Source organism: Hordeum vulgare, chromosome 5H (assembly GCF_904849725.1).
Source record: "Hordeum vulgare subsp. vulgare chromosome 5H, MorexV3_pseudomolecules_assembly, whole genome shotgun sequence".
Classification (NCBI taxonomy): Eukaryota; Viridiplantae; Streptophyta; class Magnoliopsida; order Poales; family Poaceae; genus Hordeum; species Hordeum vulgare.
Window position 1 is genome coordinate 518,839,221 of NC_058522.1, and position 22,867 is coordinate 518,862,087.

The following is a 22,867-nucleotide window of genomic DNA, read 5'->3' on the forward strand; positions in this document are numbered from 1 at the left end:
CACTATGCCTTTCGGTCTGAAGAATGCGGGAGCTACCTTTATGCGCATGATCCAAAAATGTCTCCTCGACCAGATCGGTCGCAATGTGGAGGCATACATGGATGATATCGTAGTCAAGTCACGCAAAGGTTCCGACCTGCTGACTGACTTGGCAGAAACATTCGCCAACCTTCGTAGGTACGATATCAAACTAAACCCAGCCAAATGTTCATTCGGTGTTCCCAGCGGAAAGTTACTCGGTTTCTTCGTTTCCGAACGAGGGATCGATGTTAACCCCGAAAAGATCGGGACCATCGTCCGAATGGAGAGACCGGTCAGAATACACGATGTTCAACGGCTCACAGGTTGCCTAGCGGCTTTGAGCAGGTTCATGAGTCGACTCGGCGAAAAAGCACTTCCTCTGTACCGACTCATGAAGAAGTCAGATACCTTCGAGTGGACAGACGAAGCCCAAGTCGCATTCGACGACCTCAAAGTCCTACTTTCCACCCAGCCGGTTCTTACTGCTCCGCTCAGTAAAGAGCCCCTTCTTCTATATATCGCGGCTACAAATCAAGTCGTCAGTACTGTTCTTACAGTCGAGCGAGAAGAAGAAGGCAAAGCATACAAAGTTCAGCGGCCAGTGTACTACGTCTCCGAAGTCCTGACCCCTTCCAAGCAGAGGTATCCCCATTATCAAAAACTTATCTATGGGATCTATATGACTGCAAAGAAGGTGGCCCATTATTTCCAAGACCACTCGGTATGTGTCATTTCTGATGCTCCGTTGTCGGAAATTCTCCACAATCGGGACGCATCGGGCCGAGTGGCGAAGTGGGCGATGGAGATGCTGTACTGCGACATCAAGTTCGAGGCCAAGAAAGCTATTAAGTCTCAAGCCCTGGCTGACTTTATAGCAGAATGGGTAGAACAACAGCAACCGACTCACATCTACTCGGCTCATTGGACAATGTTCTTCGATGGGTCTAAGATGTTGAATGGATCCGGCGCTGGTGTTGTGATCATATCGCCAAAGGGTGACAAGCTCAAGTACGTGCTTCAGATACACTTTGATTCCTCTAACGACGAGGCAGAGTATGAAGCTCTTCTCTATGGATTGCGCATGGCCATCTCACTCCGCGTCCGTCGCCTGATGGTCTACGGCGATTCGGACTTGGTGGTCAACCAAGTGATGAAAGAGTGGGACGTAAGGAACCCCACCATGACAACATACTGCAATGTAGTCAGGAAGCTGGAGAAGAAGTTTGAAGGCCTAGAACTTCATCATGTTCCAAGACTGAAGAACCAAGCAGCTGACGAGTTGGCGAAACTCGGATCCACTCGGAGACCAGTCCTGAGTGATGTCTGTCTTGAGCACCTCCATCTTCCTTCAGTCAAAGAAGATCCCTTCACGGAAGAACCGGTACAACCCAAGAGCACAATAGATCCGACTGAAGTCGATGTGCCTGCTGTGGTTGATCTGGTCACAGAGATTCTGGTAATCATTCCCGATTGGACTGTGCCGATCATGGCATATATCCTGAGACAAGAACTTCCAGAAGATGAAGTCCAAGCCCGGCAAATAGTTCGCAGGTCGAAGGCATTCACTGTCATTGACGATCAATTGTACAAGGAGAGTGTTTCAGGCGTCCTCCAACGTTGCATTTCCCCAGAGGAAGGACAGTTGATCCTAGAGGATATCCACTCGGGAACCTGCGGCCATCATGCTTCTTCGAGAGCAATCGTCGCCAAGGCGTTCAGAGCTGGATTCTTCTGGCTGCAGGCTAACGAGATGGCCAAAGCTATGGTCGACCGATGTGAAGGCTGTCAGTTCTACTCCAACAAGTCCCGCAAGCCAACATCTGCACTAAAGACAATCCCACTTGTGTGGCCATTTGCAGTTTGGGGATTAGACACAGTCGGACCATTCAAGACAGGCCAAGGAGGCTACACACATCTGTTGGTGGCAGTCGACAAGTTTACAAAATGGATAGAAGCCAAGCCCATCAAAAAACTCGACGCCTCCACAGCCGTTAAGTTTGTCAGGGACATCATCTCCAGATTCGGAGTGCCTCACAGCATAATCATGGACAATGGGACAAACTTCGACTCGGACAGATTCAAAAGTTTCTGTGCGAGTCAGGGTATCCGAGTGGATTTTGCTTCCGTAGCACATCCGCAATCCAATGGACAAGCTGAGCGTGCGAATGGACTTATCCTTCAAGGTTTGAAGCCTCGACTCTTGCGAGAGGTAGGACATGCTGCTGGTGCATGGGTCACCGAGTTACCTTCAGTGCTTTGGGGCCTCCGCACCACTCCAAACCGATCAACGGGGCGATCGCCGTTCTTCGTCGTCTATGGAGCAGAAGCGGTCCTTCCGAGTGACCTGCTTCATAATGCCCCGCGAGTCGAACTCTTCTCCGAAGCTGAAGCGGAACAAGCAAGGCAAGATGGAGTCGATCTTCTGGAGGAGGAACGCGAGATGGCGCTCACTCGTTCAACAATTTACCAACAAGATCTGCGACGCTTTCATGCGCGTCATGTCAGGAGCCGCACGTTCCAAGCAGGAGATTTAGTGCTCCGAGTGGATCAGCAAAGACCCCAAAAGTTGGCTCCGGCCTGGGAGGGGCCTTTCATCGTCTCCAAGGTGCTGAACAACGGAGCATACAGACTATACAACATTCAGAGGGAGACAGACGAGCCGCGTGCATGGAACAGAGATCTCCTCAAGCGTTTTTATACGTGATCGTCGACTGAAGCAGTGTAACAAACAAGTTTTGATGAAATAATATACAGCAGATTTAGTTTTTTGCAGATTCAGAGTGCTTCCACGGTTGCAGACTACGGTTACACACACACAAAAAACATAGCTGCGATCCCGAATCGCCTAAGTACTAACCTCCTCCGAGTGTGCACTATACGTCGCACTCGGGGACTTAGCTGCGATCCTGAATCGCTTAAGTACTAACCTCCTCCGAGTGTGCACTATACGTCGCACTCGGGGACTTAGCTGCGATCCTGAATCCCCTAAGTACTAACCTCCTCCGAGTGTGCACTATACGTCGCACTCGGCGACTTAGCTGCGATCCTGAATCGCCTAAGTACTAACCTCCTCCGAGTGTGCACTATACGTCGCACTCGGCGACTTAGCTGCGATCCTGAATCGCCTAAGTACTAACCTCCTCCGAGTGTGCACTATACGTCGCACTCGGGGACTTAGCTGCGATCCTGAATCGCCTAAGTACTAACTTCCTCCGAGTGTGCACTATACGTCGCACTCGGGGACTTAGCTGTGATCCTGAATCGCCTAAGTACTAACCTCCTCCGAGTGTGCACTATACGTCGCACTCGGGGACTTAGCTGCGATCCTGAATCGCCTAAGTAATAACTTCCTCCGAGTGTGCACTATACGTCGCACTCGGGGACTTAGCTGCGATCCTGAATCGCCTAAGTAATAACCTCCTCCGAGTGTGCACTATACGTCGCACTCGGGGACTTAGCTGCAATCCTGAATCGCCTAAGTACTAACTTCCTCCGAGTGTGCACTATACGTCGCACTCGGGGACTTAGCTGTGATCAAGAATCACCTAAGTAATAACTTCCTCCAAGTGTGCAATATACGTCGCACTCGGGGACTTAGCTGTGATCAAGAATCACCTAAGTAATAACTTCCTCCGAGTGTGCAATATACGTCGCACTCGGGGACTTAGCTGTGATCACGAATCACCTAAGTAATAACTCATTCGAGTGTGCACTACAAGTCCCACTCGGAGACTTAGATGTGGCCAACAATCACCTAAGTCTTAATCTTCTCCGAGTACGCACTAAGTGTTGCACTCGAAACAGCATTCAAACAAAAGACTAAAGGTTTTCATTCCGATTCCACAAGTTTAGCAACGATAACCGACTCGGTGCAGGTCAAGCTTACCCGCACCGATTTAAAAGTACGACAGCCAACAGAAGTGGCCAGAGTATCTTACAGGCAAACACTCGGCATACCGAGGACAAAGTTTTATCACGCGTCAGCTGGGCCGGCGCCAGGACTGGAGGGCTCCACAAAAGTGTCCAAGTCGATTCCATCCGCGATGCGGGTAGCAGTCTCAAGGAACGTCTCCATGAAGTCTTCGAATCGAAGCTTCTTCGTATTGGCGACCTTCAATGTCTTCAGCCTACCTTCCCGCACCTCCTTGCAATGGACTCGGACCAAGGACAGCGCAACGTCAGCACCGCAACGCGCTGCCGATTTCTTCCAAGATTGCACTCGGCCCGGAATCTCCTCCAGTCGCCCCAACAGAGTCTCCATCTCCTGCCGCGACTCGTCTTCTGGCCAAAGCTCCTTGTCAATGCGGCCGATGACTTCTCTCAGTCGGCCGATGAAAGGACCTACTTTGCCTACGCGGATATGTGCACGGAGCAGATCCCGGTTGGCGTCATCGCTGAGTGGCACATTCTCCTTAATGGACCGCTCCACAGTCGCCGCTTTAGCTTCAGCGTCGCCGCAAAAATCTGAAACAAACGGACAAGCATACAATAAAAACCGAGTGCACGGCACACGGTACAACCACTCGACAGAACATACGACTTACCAGCCAGACGAGTCGTCATCTGCACAGCCCAGTCGTTGACGTACTTCTCCTGAGCTATGTATCGTGTGTTCCGAACGGCCATCTGGTTGTGCAGCTCAGTCCTCTGTTTCTTCAGTCTCTCCACCTCCGCCATCAACACCCTGTTTGCTTCCAGGGCCTCCTCCAAAGACTTCTCTCGAACTTCCAGCGCGTCTTTCATGCCGGCCATGGCGAGCGTTGCAGCTTCCAGTTCACCAGCATACTGGTTCCTCTCATCCCTCAGGGCCTCATAGGTCGTTCCCATCTCACAAGTTTTCCGCACCAAGAAACAAAGGGTAGTCAGCAAGTTTATCAATTCACACGCTAAGTTCTTCAGACCCCTGCCGACGCTAGCAGTCGACAGCGGTCTCGGGGACTACACCCAGTGGGTTCACTAAGAGTGACCCCACTGGCATGCACCTCAAACAGGCCCGCCCTATTGAGGTGCACTCGGAAATACTACTCCTCCGAGACCAATACTACTCGACCTGCGTGCAACTTACTCTCGGAGACTCTTACCGCAAGAGCGCTCCGACTGCAACAAGAACTCGCACTCGGAAATCCTGTCTACGGACACAACCAACCTGAAGACAAAATGTATAAAGACAACTGTCGGTGCAAGCACTCGACAGAAGTCTCGGGGACTACACCCACTGGGTTCACTCGGAGTGAACCCATTGCAAAAACAACAGACAACACCAAGTGGGTTACAGAAGAAAAGTAAGTACTTACTAGACTACTTACTCGGATGTCATCGCGCAGCTCCAAGCTCCGCTGGTACAAAGCCGCAACGGAGTCATAAGCCCTCTTGGCCTCTCCGGCCATCAGCTCCGCCTGGACCATGGCCCCCTTGGCCGCTCCCACCTGCTCCTCTGGGACACACCGAATGCTGAATTCAGCATTCGACGAACCGGGAATCGTGGGAAGTTCCTGGGGCATCCCAAGGTTCGCCCCAGTCGGTTCCTCACCCATCGGCACCGGTTCAGTCGGTGGAGGCACTTCGGTCGGTGGAGCGTCGGCGGCAGGGGCGGCAGCAGGAGGAGCAGCCTCAGGGATAGGCTCCACGACAGGCTCCACGGCCGGGTCAGCTCTCCCCTGGTCATCCCCGTCCAGGCAAGTCGCCCCTGACAAGCCGAATAACACGGCGCTTCAGAAAAAGAAAAGGATGGCGCAGTCTACAGGAATAAAATACCCGACTCTTCCACAACATACCTGGCTGGGACGAAACGACGTTGTCCGTGTCCATGGGGTCGTCCCCTTGGCGAGCCGGCGAGGTCGCAGAAGTGGCAACCCTGTCGAGTGAAGTCCATCCGACTTGTAAAGCAGGAGTTCACTCGGTCAACAGAAAGAGCCGAAAGTTAGATTCACTTACGTGGAGGTGACGGGGATGGCCATCCTCATCCACGGCAGAGCCTTCCGAGGTTTGGGCCCACTCGGCTTGGACGCCCTGGAGGACTGGCCTGCAGGTTCAGCGGCTGCGTCCCTGGCCCTCTTGGTGCCTCGAACACTCGGTACCGCCGGGGCAGCAGGCGGAGCACTTGACGACGCAGGAGGAGCTGAAGGGACGGCAGGCTCATGCCGACGCTTACTCCGATGCTCTGGCCGCGGAGGTGGCGAGTCTGGCTCTTCATCCTCTTCCTCTTCCTTGCTGTCTTCCTCCTCCGACTCCCCGCTGTCGGAGACGTATTCGGCGCTCTCCACGCTCCCCTCCTGGCTGCCTTCTTCCTCCTCCTCCTCCGGATTCCCGTTCGAGACGAGGGAGAACCAGTTGGTCCACGCCTGCATGAATTTCAGTCGGAAACATTAAGCATCACGAGGAGATATAACTAAACGATTGAAATAAAGACGATTCGATGCACTCGGCTGATGCCACTCACCTGATTCGGTGGAGGGTTGTCCGCGCTGTAAGGCGCCACTCTGTGAGCTCCTTTAGGGTTCTCACAAGGACCCGTGATTTGGAGCACCAACGAGGTCACCTTCTCCTCGAGTATGCCCACCACGATGGTCCGAGTGGAATCCTCGGGTCCTGTGTAGTGCCACATAGCGTGGTCCCGAGCCTGCAGAGGCTGGATCCGCCGACCGATGAAGACTTCCAGCAGGTCTATACCGGTGACTCCTCTCCTGACAACGTCCACGAGTGCCTCAACCAAAGGCTGGATATCGTTCTTCTCGGCCTTGGAGAGCGCGAGTTGTTTGGGCGGAGCGGGACGGTCTAGACTAAACGGAGGCAGCCCAGTCGATGCATTCGGACAGGCTATGTCCTGGCAGTAGAACCACGTCGACTGCCAGTTCCTGACCGACTCGCTCAACTGGAGAGCGGGATAGCTACTCCGACTCTTCTTCTGAAACCCTAAACCCCCGCAGAGCTGGAGGAGATGCGTCTTGTCATCCGACTAACTAAGACGTTTGATGGTTTGAGAGTGGGCGGAGAAGATATGTTTGAATAAACCCCAATGGGGGGGGGGCAACCGATAAAGCACTCGCACAAAACAATGAAGGCAGAAAGATGGGCGATGGCATTCGGAGGGAAGTGATGGAGTTGAGCACCAAAATGATTCATGATGCCTTTGAAGAAGGGATGCGGAGGCAGAGAGAAACCTCTGTGAACATGGCTGAGGAGCAAGACGCGCTCCTCCTCCCGTGGCGCCGGCTCGACCTCGTCGTCCGCCGGCAGCCTCCAGGACTTATGCACGAGCAGGCCGTGCTCTACCAGCTCCAGCAGGTCCCCCTCCGTCACCGTGGAGGGGAGAAAGTCTCCCTGGATCCACCCCGCCGGCAACGGCCGCTGCCGCCGCTAAGCAGCCGCCGCCTTGTTCTTCTTCTTCCTCGCCTCCATCTTGCTGGTCTGACCTTTGGTCATGGAGGCGACGGCGAGCTCTCGAGAAGGAGGAGAAGAGAGGGGTGTATGAGTGCAGGAGGTGGCGAGGAAGACGGAGCAGGCAAGAGCAAAGGATTCGGCGAGCGTAACCGAGGAGTCTCGTCGCCCATATTTAAATAGAACACCGACTGGGTCGCTGGCGAGCGGGCCCGAAATCTTATCCGCCCAACCGGCCGCGGCGATATCAGTGGAGGAGTTGAAGGCGCGGGAATCGAGGAGTCAGGCGCTAGTCGAGCGCGCTGACGTCGTCCCCGCTGAGCGCGCGGAACCCGAAATTTGAGATCCCGGAAAATCCGCGGCTGTCAGTTGACCGGTTGCATCAAAAGATGCCGCGAAAGCACTCGGTTCCCGACAGTCTGTTTCGCAAAACACCTCCACTCGGATCGTTGGACAGGAGAGATAAAATGGATAGAGGCAAGCAACGCCCAAGCTGAACCTAGTCCAGTCGGATCTGAACCTCGAGCACTGCTTCAACGTTTCAACCCCAATCCATTCGGGGACTAATGATGGGGTCATAGTCCTAGGGTAGGGTCATATGCCTGCCCTACATGTCCTACCCAAAGACTACCCCACACGAGGGACAGGACCTTAAGTATGCCCCGACTGAATTAAGGTGCCCCCATCATCCAGTCGGTAACAGGCCCAGAATCATCCAGTCGGAGACTAACATTCGGAGAGCAACGGGCCTACCGACTGGATACACTCGGTACGTCGTAACCTCTCTGGAGGGTAACTGTTGTACGTTTCCGGGTGCATTTACTAGCATTTAGAGCATACATTACCTGTAACGTATGCATTCAATCGCCACTACTCCACCCCTGAATCAGAACCGTTGTGGAGGGCAGCGCACTCTATATAAGCCGCCCTCCCCCACTGGTAAAGGGGTTAGCAAATCTTTGTACTCCATATCACACTCGGTAACAAGCTCCGAGAGCACTGAGACGTAGGGCTGTTACCTCCACCGCAGAGGGGCCTGAACTCATACAACCTCGCCGTAGCTAGGACTCTGCCCATCTCATTCGTACCCTACACATCTACTGTCAGGCTTACACCCACGACAGTTCCGGTAGATGGTGAGTCGCCCCATCGTCGACCCTCTCCTCTGATCCATAAGCTTCACGCGGTCTTCAAACGCTTGCACGTCGACGAGGAGGCTCATCATCTCAACGTCGTCGTCTTGCAACAACTCGTCAATGTCCGAATCATCGGATGACGACCAATCCGATGCATCGGACAACGAGTCCATGTCGTCGTTGTTCACCTCCATCTACAATGTGAGTGGCAACAATTGTGAGTGCCAATGAAGCAAAAATGTAAAAATGAAGCAAAAAAGCAAAAATGTAAACCTCAATCTTCGGTGCTGCGGAGGGCCGGCCGAGGCGGCGGCGCTGGGAGGGGCGGCCGGGACGGGGCGGCGCTGCGGAGGGCCGGCCGGCGGCGGCGGAGGGGAGGTCGGGGCTGCGGTGGGCCGGCCGGGGCGGCGGCGCTGCGGAGGGGCGGCGGGGACGGGGCGGCGCTGCAGAGGGCGGCCGGGGCTGCGGCGGGGGCGGGGCAGCGCTGCGGACGGGGCGGCCGGGGCGGGGCGGCGGCGGCGGAGGGCGGCCGGGGCGGGGCGGCGGAGGGACGGCCGGGGCGGGGCGGCGGCGGCGGAGGGCGGCCGGGGCGGGGCGGCGGAGGGGCGGCCGGGAAGGCGGATGGGCGGCCGGAGCGGAGCGGCGGCGGCGGCGGATCGAGGGGAGGGAGCTGAAACTTCCCTCCCGCGCTGGAGAGGAAGAGGAGTGCAGGTTGGGGGGAGTTTCTCTTCCCAACCCTCACTTCTACAGGCTGCGATGGCGTTTGAGGGTTGGACCTCTAAATTTTTTTTACGGATTTAAGGATTTAAGGGTTCTAGTCTATACCGTTTTTTCGACGAAAATTGTAAAAAAACGGTTATTTTTATGGGTTCGAGGGCACTACAGACTTGGTCTAACACTGACGAAGCGTCCATGTGACTTTGACAATGCTGGGTTCAGTTAGAGTCTTGACACCCGCCACGGTCCGGCGTCGCCGTCGCCGCCGTCGTGGCGGCGTCCTCGTCCCTCCGGCCGCCATCGACCGTGGGATAATATGAAGAGGAGGATGATGATGTGTATAAGTCCATGGGGTAATGGACGGCGACGTCGCTGGGACCTCCGACGAGCTGTTAGTCTCCTCCCGCTCCTCCGGCATGGAACCGCTCGACTCGACTCCCTCGCCTACGAAGGTAAATGATCCTGTAGTGCTGGATCCCTATTTGCTTTGATTCGATTAGCGCTTTAGCTTTAGCAACTGTAATGGTAGATTGTTAGCAGGGAATGGCGGGGATTCGTGCGCGCCCGCGTTCTGTTCGATGAAATGCATGATCCATAGTTTCTTAATTTGATGTCAAGTGCCTGCTTCTGCGCACGGTATAATATGTGTTGCCATGATTCAGAGAAAAGAATTGTTTTTTCAATCTTGCTGCTAGTCTGTTACCATTTGGCATAAACTCACAATTCTGAAGGTGCTGTTGTCTATTTTCTGCTGTGAGGTTGAAATGGAACTTGGAGAGCTTTTCTCTCAAAGGGAGGGTGTTCAGGAATCGGGACCAAATCAAAAAAACTCTGCTTCCAAGTTTGACTGATCAAAGAAGGATTATGTATTCTTGGGGTTTGTGTTGTTCAACCCAAATCTAATGAACAAAGCGACCGTCGGTGGTATGGTATGATACCTTGCTTCTTTACATTGAGGAACCTGCTTTAAATTGAACAAAAGAAAAAGCAAAAGCTAAAGGTAAGGCAACTAGGCACGGCCAAATCAAATTAATTATTGCTGCATTCTCTCGTTTAGTACTTCTTCTTCTTCTTCTTCTTGATATGTATTTCTGTTAAGCTGTAGGAGGGAAGCCGGCCGGCAGCAACATGAGCGGCGCCGTGTCCGTGGTACGCGGTGCCATCGACCCGCTGCTGGCCTACCTCTCGTCCGCCATCCGCGACGAGGCGCAGCTGCTGGGCGGCGTCCGGCGCGATGCGCAGTTCATCAAGGACGAGATGGAGAGCATGAACGGCTTCCTTCACCACCTCGCCGAGGCTGGTAATGACAACGAGGGTGACCATCAGGTCCGCGCGTGGATGAAGCAGGTCCGTGATCTCGCCTATGACACACAGGACTGCGTCGATCTCTACGCTCGCCGCGTGGGCCCAGCTCCCCCTGTAAGGGGCGTCCGGGGCCAGTTGCGTCGTGGCCTCTTTTTCCTGCAGACCATCCCGGCGCGCCATCAGGTGGCCACCCAGATCCGTGAGCTCAAGTCCCGAGCGCGTGACATCGGCGAGCGCCGGCTGAGGTACGGTGTCATGGTCCCGGCCAAAGAGACCCATGAGTTTGCTGGCAGGTCTAGCGGTGGCGACGCTATGGTGGACGAGGCGCATGCTCACAGGCGAAGCTTGGTTGTCGTTGAGCCTGACATTCTCAAGGCTGGAACGGTTGTTCTGGTCAACTGGCTAAAGAAGTTACAAGCTGAAGAACCTGTAGGCCAAGATGACCCAAGTGCACGACGGCCCGTAGTCATCGCTGTTGTAGCACCAGATGCAGCAGACGGTGCCGACCTTGCCAAGGAAGTGTACGAACATTCATCGGTGGCGAGCATGTTCGACTGCAAAGCTTGGGTTTGCATCCAACGGCCTCCATTTCTGTGGCAAGTACTCGACGACATGATTCATAAGCTACCTCGTGCCCAGCACGAAGCCCATCAAGGAGGAGCAAGTGATGCCGAGGACAATATTGAGCTCCAAAAGCGCCTCAAAGGCAGAAGGTTCTTGGTTGTCATTGAAGAAGCTGACCATCCATACCCATGGGATAAGATGAAGGAGATCCTAGACTCCTCTGGCTGTTCCCCTGGTAGTGTAATCATGTTGACCACAAAGGATAGTGGGTTGGCCGAACACTGCTCTCCAAGCAAGACTAGAGTCCATTCCCTTGTTCAGTTCTGTTTCGAGAAAGCCGATCAACTGATTCCTACAGAATATGAAGATGACCACAAGAGGGTCCTCATACGTCGTATCATGAAGAAATGTGATCCGGATGTCTTCTGCATGAAGTTGTTGCTCGGTACTCTGTATGCCGACCCTCATATGAGTAAGAAGCAACTGGAGGACCTGTGCACGAGCCTGGAATCATCAGGACAGCCTCCTGATGACAGTGACACTTCCAAGCAGCATATCCGACTGAAGATGATGAAGTTTTGCTATGACAAGCTGCCCAAGATGGACAGGAGCTGTTTGCTCTACTTATCAATTTACCCCCCAAATATGAAAATCAGAAGGACAAGCTTGGTAAGAAGATGGGTTGCGGAAGGCCATGTAACTGAAGGAGATGGGCGAGAAGCACTAGATAGGGCTGAGGGCTGCTTTGATGACCTCGTTGCTCAAGGGTTTGTGGACATTGCCAAGGCAGGAAATTTAGGAAATGTCGTTTCCTGCAAGGTGCAAGATATTGTCCGTGACTTCATTGTTAAGATAGTCAGGGATGAGAACTTCGGGGACGCGAGCCTGCCACCCAAACTTGCTCGCCATCTTTCCATTAGCAGTGATATCCAGTGGCACCAAGTCTTACACAAGCTGAAGCAGAAGCAGCAGCAGGGCAGTGGGTACATCTGCAACTGCTTCTCTACAGTGGGACCACCCGAAGCCGAAGGTGCACCTGAATCTGATGAGGTCACAACATTTCTTGAGTCGCTCCCTGCATTCTCTGGAGTGGCAGCGCGGGTGAAAGTGATGGACCTAGACTTCTGCAGGCATTTGAAGAACATGCATCTCAAGATCATATGCAACAACTTGTTCATGCTCAAGTATTTGAGCATCGTGAGCACAGAGATTTCTGGGCTGCCCAGCAGGGAAATTAACAAGCTGCAACAGTTAGAGACGCTCGACATTCGACAAACCAAGGTTCCATCCTCTGCCACAAAAGATCTTTTTCTCCCGATGTTAAAGCATCTGCTAGCTGGGCCCGTAGGTTATCAGGTCGGTGTCTCGCCTGAGGAGACACTTTCCACTGTGCTGATGCCTAACAAGATCGGGAGAATGACAAAAATGGAGACACTGATTTATGTTGAAGTTGCTGAAGACGACAAGGAGTTGAAAAACGTCAAGAATCTCAAGTGTCTCAAAAGTCTTGGTGTGGTCATTCATGGTAAACAAGATAATGTCAACCATTTGCTCCGGGTGGTCACTGAGTTGAGTGAACACCTCCGCAAATTGTCAGTTTGGGTAAGACCACCGCGCCAAACCAGTAATGCTGAGGGCCTCAACATGAACCTAGAACTAACACAATCATTTCCCAAGTTTCTTGAGATACTTCGCATCAACGGTATCACCAAGGGATTGCCTAACTGGATTGAGGAGCTCCCACATCTTGCCGAGATAACTCTGCGTAAGACATCATTGTCAGATGATTCTATGCGAATCCTGGGCAAGCTTGAACGCCTTCGCTGCCTTACTCTCCGGCATGAGTCATACATAGAGAACAAACTCTCCTTCAAGGCTAATGAGTTCAAAAATATCCACTTTCTTGTCATCGAGAGCGCTTCCACCATTAAAAGTATTTCTTTTGAGGCTGGCACAGCTCCCAAGCTCGCAAAGATTGAATGGACCTTCACCAGCGTGGACTTCACGACAGACACCATTATTGGCCTCAATGAGCTTCCAAGCCTAAAAGAGTTGGAGCTCAATGGTGAATTTGACCCAAATCATGTGCAACAAGCTGTTGCAAATCATCCAAACTGTCTTAATTTCAGGTATAATACAAGTCCCACCGTTTAGTGCCCGCTTTACAGCAGCAACCTTTTGTGTTTGCGTTTTATGTGTCGCTACTGTATTTGCTAGTACATGTGTGTGGATATCTTGTTTCTGTCTCATGCTTTCGTACTACTTTCCTGGGTGTGTATGTGACGTGTGCTTCGTTTCTTATGGAGGGTGTGTTGTACCATCTGCTAGTCTTGTGCTGCGTGTGTTTGTGATTGACGAGTGGTCTGAAACATGTATTGTACTGAACTATTCCATCAATAGCAAACATGTTGTGCTGCATTTCGTTGTTATTTAGCAAACTTACTGAGCGCTGAGCTCAGATGCAGATTCCGAGTTATTTTGTTCTCTGTTTACTCATTTAGCAAATTTACGCACCTATGTTACTCTGTTTATTTTCTGTTCTTAGTTAATCACACAATCAAGTAGTTACAGGCCAATATGGATGCTCTTGTCACTCCTGGGTGCTATTGGCAGAGATACCATGAAATAGGCATAAATATAGAATTGAAAGAATCAACTCTTATAGAGTAAGATATTTGATGACATTCTAGGACAAGTTAAAAAGACACGGTGTAATGTCTTTTTTTGCGAAAACATTATTTCTCAGTCTTTTTTTATTTTGCAAAAACTTATTTCTCAATGGATCAAGTAAGTTATCGTGAAGCTCAGAAAACTATGCAAAAACAGTTTGTACATCTCTAGAATATCTTCTCACATATGTATGGTCAACCCAATTCCCTTCCAACAAATATTAAATACTCAAGATTGTCAAAAGGTGACTTTTTTAGCCAACCTTCAAATGATTCCAAAATGCATCATTGAGTTACAAAATTATTAGACATTATTACTACTTGTTGTTTCAAGCCTTTGACGGATTTCCTGGATTGGAGCAACTAGAGGTTGTTGTGGCCGGAGCCAGACATGCGCCTTGTGTGAACCCCTACCGGCGGCGGACATCCACTCCACAGGGCTGGCTTTGCCGTCGACGAGGTTGTACCTGAACACGCGATGCTTGTAGACGAAGTAGACGCACCCACCATCCAGGCCCAGTTCAATGGCGTCTACGGCGAAGCTCGTCGGGGACCCGAGAAACATGACACGATCCTCCAAGCCCCGGTCGTCGACCCTCTCCACCCACCGCATCCTGTCGCTGCCGGCCACTTCTTTTTCCAGTGCATGAACCCTTACGGTCAGCTTGGACGCCATGATGCCCTCGGCATGATCATCGCGCCCTTTGTGCTCGACTAGGACGGACGCCCACAGCAGTTCGCCACGGGACTCGAGAACGTAGCATTGGTCTCGCTCATAATAGTCCTCCTCGAGCTTATCCCACGTCGTCTCAAGGTGGACGACGGCGCCGGCATTGTTCCCGCCATTGCCTCCGAGCCCGAAGCTCGGTGTCAAGATGCACCAGAAGAAGACGCTGACCCACACCAGGACCTTGCCGCCGTGATACGCGGCGCATGCGTGGTGGGTTGCCCGCATGTTCAACCGGTTCTCCACGGCCGTCCATGCTGTGTCACCGGGACGTAGGATGGCTCCCGTGAAGCCAGGATGGTAGTACCCCTGGCCGCGTGCCGACTCGGTATTAAAGCTGTAGACAAATATGGTGCCGTCGCCGTAGACGATGCCACGGGGATTCGTCAGCCGCCGCCCGATCCCGTTGTCGCCGTCCTGGCCCGGGAAGGGGGGCAGAGGCTTGACTTCTCCGGTGACGATGTCGAAGAGCGTTGGCTCGGAACCCCCGACGAAGAGCCAGGCGAACCTGCCGTCGGCGCTGGCCACCCAGTTCCTTTCGCCGCCGGCGGATGTCTCGGCCGGCTCCACAAGAAGGAAGCCAGTGTTGCTGCCACGGCGCGTGGGCTCGGAAGAGAAGCGTCCGGGGTAGACGACGTGAGAGTTGATGACGCGTCCGATGCACTGCGAGAGGAGCCATGGCTGGAACGTTTGGGATGGCCGGGTCTCCAGCGGTGAGAGCTGCGACGGCCGTGCGTCACGCCACGTCTGGCAGACGGCGTGGAAACGGACGAAGTCGGTGGCGTCGTGCACGCTGGCGCAGACGCCGGCGAGCAGCTCCGGCGAGAGATAGGCCCACGGGCGGGTGGTGGCCGCGGGTTTCCTCGACTCCGACGAGGGCGCTGTGATGGACTCCATCGAGTTGAGGGAAAGCGATGCAAGCGGACAGATTCGTTCTTTAGATTCTTTCCTGGATCGTACGTACTTGAGTTATCAGATCAGGAGTTGGGGACTCCATGACCTTTTCAGGGGAAACTAATCTCTCTTTTTCAGTATCGTGTCCAAGTCAGATAAGTTATTACTACTAGTTGGGGACTCCATGACCTTTTTGGGAGTATTATTTTTTCTTCCAAAGTGTTCGGCTTGCATTCTACAGCTATCATATACCCATATGTCGTAAAACAATGGTTTTGGTAATGATCTGCAGGTTTAGTAAGAGGGTGTTTGTTTCTAGCGACTTATTGATTTAGGGACTTAAAAAAGTCCTTATAAGTCCCACCTAAATCAAACACAAGGGACTTATTGCGACTTATTGTGATGATTTGGGACTTATCAAATAAGACTCTCAGGGAGGAGCTTATTGGGACTTATCCCGGGCCGGACCTACCCCGCGTCGCTCCAGGCTCGTTCCCCGCACGCCGCCCCGCCTCTCGGTCCAATCGCCGCCGCCGCCGCCCCGTCGCCGCCCCGCCTCTCGCCCCGTCGCTGCCCTGCCTCTCGCTCGGGTCGCCGCCCCGCCTCTCGCCCCGTCGCCGCCCCGCCTCTCGCTCGGGTCGCCGCCCCGTCGCCGCCCCGCCTCGGTTTGTTTTGCCTTGGTTCGTTGCAGCGGTGCCTCCAATCGCCGGACATGCCCTTTCCTGAGCCTCGTTGCAGCGGTGTGCCGTACGCGTTGGCTGATGACGATCCATGTGAACAAGTATATTATTAGGTGCAACATGGACTTATAAATCCGTGTAAACAAACAGGTAGAGACTCGGGACTTATAAGTCCCTGTAAACAAACATGTAGGGACTTATGACTTATAGGTTGAGACTTAAAAAAGTCCTAGGACTTATGAAACAAACAGGGCCTAATTATTATGCCTGCAAAAAAAAGGTTTGGTAATTATTACGTAATTTCTTTTGGTGTATTAATCTCTATCTCTACTCCTACTTTTTTTATATACTATTAAATTATGAATGTTTCTGCCCCTACTTCGTTGGCAATTTTGCAAAAAAAACCTCCATTTCTTTCAAATCAACCTGCGGTCTTTTCTAAGTGAATATCTGTGAAATGTTTTGTCCCCCCCCCCCCCCCCTCATCTTTAGGATCGAGCCAGCGACCAGGCCCTCCGACAAAAGGCTGCACCCAATAATCTCATGATCAGATACGTTTGTGTTGCAAACCAAGATTGTCATCGTAGTATAGTCCCACCTTGCTGCCTTGCACCCAATCTTATCAACTTTTATATATGAGCAGCCTTGCTGCATCAGAAGTCAACAAGCAGAGAATGGCAACAGAACAAAGGGATTGCAATCCGTAAAATCGGATACTTCCACAAAGAAATCGGATTAGCAGAACCAACATGGTCCGAGACAAGGATTGACCCAGGTGATACTTCAACGGAGACAACGTTCGATTGCTGGCCGGCACCGCCGCACGCAGGGGGGCGGGCGGGCGACCAAGGGAAAAAAGAAAAGCGTGAGAGGCAGGTGATCTATAGTTGCGTGATTACGTAGGTTCGAGTTGTCCATCTCTTGGGATCTCTAACATCAAGGCGTGTCGAAGTCTCGTCCGAGGCCGGAGGGCACGACGACAATGTTATCATGGAGCCGGAGGGCGCGTCATCTACCCGCGGCCATGGGGGCGACGATGATGACAGACGCATCCGACACCGGATGAGTAAGCCTCATGGTGTCATCTCCGGGGACGCCACTCTCATTCTTTACATCTACATTTACAAAAACCGCAGGGGCCAGTTTTACAAGGCCGCTATCCTACCTTCTGGAGACGCAACATTGACCATCGTCGAAACGAGGCTATACATATTGTTCCTGCACCGTGTATCACAATGAAAGGATCGTGTTGTCATAATTGGAATGCAGTATTTTTTTCAAGTTTAGTCTTTTCGATTTCTATTTGGGCTTACAGCACTATCACATTGCGCTGCGCCGTCACATGTAGATCATCACGTCATGACACTATTAGAATATGGGATTTCGATGAGCTATGAGTTTTCGCCGAGTTCAAATTGTCCGAAGCTTGGCACACATCTCACTTGCGCAACATAACACGCCCCTGTTGCATCCAACTTGACTCCTCTACTCCAACATCATTTTGCACTCGGGACTGGTTTTTCTATACCCCAACTCGGTGTACACACGCAAAAAAACATAGCAAAATATTTAAAAAAAAATCTGAAACATTGTGAGAATTATTATGAACAAATGTTATGGACTTTGCAAAGTTTGGTGGTCAAATGATATTTGAGGAGCTCTGTAAAAAAACAAATTTACCCTAAAAATAGTTAAAATGTATGTGTACTGTTTGAGCAGAATCATTCCCACAAAGTTTGAGGAGCTCTGTAAAAAAAATTGTACATACTCCTCGGATGTCATTTGACAACCAAACTTTGCAAGCATTGATAGCATTTGGTCATAATCATTCCCACAAAGTTTCAGATTTTTTTCAAAATGTTTTATTATGTTTTCTTGTGTGGGTGCACCAAGTTGGGGTTCAGCCACTACTTTCCATTTTCCACTAACACGCCACCGCCTCCTCAGTCCCTCCCGACATCGGGTAAAGCAATGCCAGTATCATCCTCCATCGCCGCATTGTATGGTCGTCCCTGTGAAACTCCTCCCCATATTAATCCACCACCTATAGACCATCCTCATGTAAGTCTCAAACACTCGTGCATCGATGTCCTATACAAACAGCTTTTATCTCCTTTTCATGACAAAGTTTTGAACCATCGCCTTGTCTGTGTGTGTGATAGGGGTCCAGCCCACATGATAAAGAAAAGTTGTCGACGATATGGAACAAGAACGCAGACGTTTGGCATAAGTAAGTATATGTGATGTGTGCGTTTATCACAAACGAGAGTCACCGGTCAATCGTTTGAGATATGTCATATTTCCTATACCGTCCATCCTTGCTACTCGTGTGGAACCGTACTATCATCGCATGGGCTATTCTATGATGCACCGTTTATGATGTACACCATATCACAAACATATCATGATTGTAAGCGTGTACGATAAAGGGACTACCACACACATTTCATCCTACGGGACCGTCTATGATAGGATCTAACACTGTATATAGTTATCCTTATCAAACCTTATGCGAAAACTGAATCTATCCCACGTATTGCGTTATTGATAAACATTTGTGATATATAAGATCACGGGAAGAAAAAAACATGTGTGAGTCCATAGTCGTCTGCAAGCACACGTAGCGACCAGCTCAATGTTCGGCCGGCCAGCCGTATTGAATCCTTTATGTGAGGATTGTTGCGAGACAAGAGATGGAGAAAAAATGGTGTATCTAAAGCACATCTAGATGTGACATAGTTATTTCACATCTAAATGACTAAATCAAACATAAAAAAAAAACACTTACACGAATCTTCATGCAAGATCAATGATATAAAATTTAGATGTGCGATATTTATATCACATCTAGATGTGCTTTAGCAAAACCAAAAAATTTACTAGCTCGAACCGACTGTACAAATTTGTACCTGAAAAAGCAATCATGTACATAGTGTGTGCGCCTTTTATGTATATTGTGGAAAAGAAGAATCAAAATAACCAGCAAACGTTGTAATGAAAAAGGATTGGAGTCAGAGTCCGAATACGTATATAAACTGAAAAACAATTGCGTACATATATATACATGATTAAAAGGAGATGGCTTTCTCCATGATTACGATCCATCGAGTTGCCGGCCCATCGATCTTTCCCTTGTGGTATGAATTATGATAGGTATATCATGGATGTCACTATTTGCATCGTAAAGTTGCTTTACCATCGAAACGGTTCTTGGGCCTTAGCTGAAGAATTAAACAAAAATATGAGGACGTACGTATTAGGAGGTCACTGGTAACAAGAACTTGTATACTAATTTAATGTGAAGTGAGGAAAATAATTACATACGTCATCGGTGCGGCCGCACTTCTTCTTGCGGCAGTTGGTAGACCTCGGAGGAAGACGTCCATAGCACCTGTAGAGTTGTACTTCCTTCGTCTCAAAATAAGTGTCTTAACTTTATACTAGAGCTAGTATAAAGTTGAGACAGTTATTTTGGGACGGAGGGAGTATGAATCAATCAATGGGGTGCGGCGCCCCGGCCGGACATGAAAAAACCAAGCATTTATACTAGTAATACAGTAGGCGTGTATGTGTACGTACTTGCGGCAGATCATCTTGTTCTCGTTGTAGCTGAGCGCAAGCGCTAGGAGGTTGGGGTCGACGTTGGGGTACCAGCTTCGTTGCCGGACGCCGCCGCCGCTGAGGCCGAGCACCTTTGTCAGCGTCGACTCCTTTCCGACGCCGTAGTCGGCCAGCGTCCGGCCGTCCTCCTCATCATCTAGCTGCTTCCCGGCGAAGAGGAGTGACGGCAGCTGCTGTGGGTCTTGGGATCCGGAGGTGACTCCTTGCTTGTCCTGGATCTGAGCTTTGACGCTGTCGACGGTGTCGGTGCTCTCCACCTCCAGCACGAGAGTCGGCCAGCGTCCGGCCGTCCTCCTCCTCATCTAGCTGCTTCCCGGCGAAGAGGAGCGACGGCAGCTGCTGTGGGTCTTGGGATCCGTAGGTGATTCCTTGCTTGTCCTGGATCTGAGCTTTGACGCTGTCGGTGCTCTCCACCTCCAACATGAGAGTCCGCCCGGTGATGGTCTTGACAAAGATCTGCATTGTCGTGGGTGGCGTTGCGTTTGTGCCGTTGGGGTGAGGTGAGCTCGATCAGCGCCGCGCAAGTAAGAAGTGTATGTAGCGATCGATCGATCGATCGGAGGGACCAACGCGATTGCTACGAAACCGAGTAGGCCACGGTAACGTGATCATCACGGATACGGTTTTGGAGAAACATTGTCAAATTTGTTTGGTTCAAATCTTACAAAAAGTTAATAAACATGATTCAGAATCGAATGCAAGTGAGAAATTAAAGCAAGTTTGGTTCAAGGACTCCATGCACCGGCGGAGTCAAGAACTCTAGAAGTATATACTCCCTCCGTTCCTAAATATAAGTATTTTAAGAAATTCCACTAGAAGACCACATACGAAGCAAAATGAATGAATCTATATTCTAAAATATCTATACCTACCTAATAATAAAGCGGCTATTGCTTTCGTCGGAAAACCCATCACGTCATTTTTATAAAAAAGCCCCTGTAATTTTTGTTATTAAACCCGCGCTTCATCATTTATCTGCAACGCAAAAGGGAAAAACGATTCGCTGCAAAAATTATAGCCGTACGCATCGCCTCCTCCCGTCGACTCTGGGCCACCCTGGCCTGTGCCCAGGCCGCCGCCACACCACTCACCGCCGCGGCCGACCTCAACCGCCACCGCTGCCGATCTCAACCCACCCGCCTCCGCGGCTGTACCTCTCCCTGCTCACTGCCCCCATTGCGGCGCTCGAGCGCATCGCATCGACCCTGGTCCACCCTGACATGTGCCCAGGCCGCTGCCACACCACTCGCCGCCCTGGCCGACCTCAACCACCACTGCTGTCGATCTCAACCCACCCGCCTCCGCGGCCGTACCTCTGCCCGCTTGCTGCCCCCGTTTCGGCGCTCGAGCACAACTTCTGGATCAAATCAACGCGACAGCTACAACGACTTTGGATGATGCGTCTGCTCGATGCAGAAAGGCGGCAACGCGCGGATAAGGCGCGTCGGCGCGAAGTACTTGCAGGTGGAGGCGGGCCTCCATGGCTCACACGGGGAACTCCGAGGTTATGGCGCGGCAACGGCGACTCCTTATGGCCAGATAGAGGCGCCTAACCCTTGCTCCCCTCATCGTATCCCCTCCTCCGGCAGGAACTCATCATCTGGTGAGATCCCCTTCCCATGCCTCCAACCGTGTGCCAAGCACCGTAAAGAAATTTTGTTTTGTGGGAATTTGTTTGCTGATGAATGAATGTATTGAATGTAAGATTGTATTGTTATAGAGAGAGAGAATGGAACACCACCTTCAGTTTGTCATCTGATCCCACATTCTCTACCCCATGAGTGAAATAAGATAACAGTCCATTGATCAATTCACGTAGCCTCTTTGTTTTGCTTTGTTTGTCCCGCTCAATTTCTCATCATGGTGGAATTAACAATGGACGGGTTGATTTCTCAATAAAATAGGATAGGACTGACTACATTAGTTAGTTAACTTATAATTTTAATAAATCAAAATGATTATAAAAAGGTTAAAAGCGTGTGGTATTTTTTTTCTTCCGTTGCAACGCACGGACCCTTTTGCTAGTGTCTATATACATCCGTATGTAGTCTTTTAGTGGAACCTCTGAAAAAACTTATATTTAGGAACGGAGGGAGTATATAGGAACCGATCGAGTCACGTGCTATATACACTAGGAAAGAAATTGGAACGTTCGAGAGATTAATTGGTAAGGCCGATCCCTACGTCTCCTTCGAACACGGCGTCCTCCCGTAGATGTTTAGTAAACGTCCGCCACCAGAATAGCCGTCAGATCTCCGTATGCAGAGTCGTCCACGGCTGTCCGATCTCACTAGTGGCACAGGCTTAGTCGCTTCCTGAAACAATAAGACAGTTGCAAAAACAACCGTCTGATCTTTCTTCCCGTGCGCGTGCCAAATCATTTTTTTTAAACAAGATCTATGTTTCTGAAACAAGAACGCTGCTGTAGAAATGGTAGCCGTAGGATCGCGAGCTCGACAACCGTGCGATCTTCTTCACGTACGTGTGTCAAATCGTTTTTTCTTTCAAACAAGACCTATGTTTCTGAAACAAGAACGCTGCTGCAAGAAAAAAAAATTACAATCGTGCGGCAGAGTGGTGTCTTTCACCACCGCAATAAAGTTGTTGTTGTAGAAAATATTTTGCAACATAGGTCTTATTTCAAAAATCTTTGCAACACATCTCTTGTTGCAGAAATCTGGCTTGAAATCCTCATCGTCATTTTCCTCCCAGCCGCATGAGTCTCCGCCGCTGCAAACTCTCTTTTTCTGAAACAAATGCTCAGTTGCAGAAAAACGTGGACATAAAATTGCCCACCACCGTACAATCAAAAGCCAATCCAACAGACGTGAAGGTGACGGACGTCCACAGGCGATCGGCGGGTTGAAGGTAAGAGTTTTCCTTTCTAAAAACAGATTCGATCGATACCACGCCGACGTTGCAGTCCGGCCGGCCGCTTAAGCAACATGACGGCCAGGGCGACGTCTCTAGCCATCTGCATGATGCCGGCGACTTCGTCCGATTCCACGCCGTCTGCAGGCCGTGGCGTGACGCCCTGTCCTCCAATGCAACACGCACCATGTTCCTCCATGGATCGTTGCGCCCTACGACAAGAAAATCCTGCACTCCGTCATCGACTTCTCGCCATCGTCGAGCTACCGCCATCGCAGCCGCGAC

General features: G+C 51.2%; 2 protein-coding genes across 2 annotated transcripts; one reads left to right on the forward strand and one right to left on the reverse strand.

The window, feature by feature from the left end:
• Positions 1 to 9,477: 9,477 nt before the first annotated feature.
• LOC123452049 (disease resistance protein Pik-2-like) lies at positions 9,478 to 13,538 on the forward strand. Its single transcript, XM_045128621.1, has 2 exons — positions 9,478 to 10,251; positions 10,357 to 13,538. The coding sequence occupies exon 2, from the start codon at positions 10,380 to 10,382 to the stop codon at positions 13,272 to 13,274; it is 2,895 nt and encodes a 964-aa protein (XP_044984556.1). The 5' UTR covers positions 9,478 to 10,251; positions 10,357 to 10,379; the 3' UTR covers positions 13,275 to 13,538.
• Positions 13,539 to 19,308: 5,770 nt separating this feature from the next.
• Positions 19,309 to 20,173, reverse strand: LOC123452050 (ubiquitin-like). The gene is made up of 3 exons (XM_045128622.1): positions 20,126 to 20,173; positions 19,670 to 19,968; positions 19,309 to 19,481 (listed from the first exon to the last, which is right to left on the reverse strand). Exons 1-3 carry the CDS (start codon positions 20,171 to 20,173, stop codon positions 19,379 to 19,381), a joined length of 450 nt encoding a protein of 149 aa, XP_044984557.1. The 3' UTR covers positions 19,309 to 19,378.
• Positions 20,174 to 22,867: the final 2,694 nt, after the last annotated feature.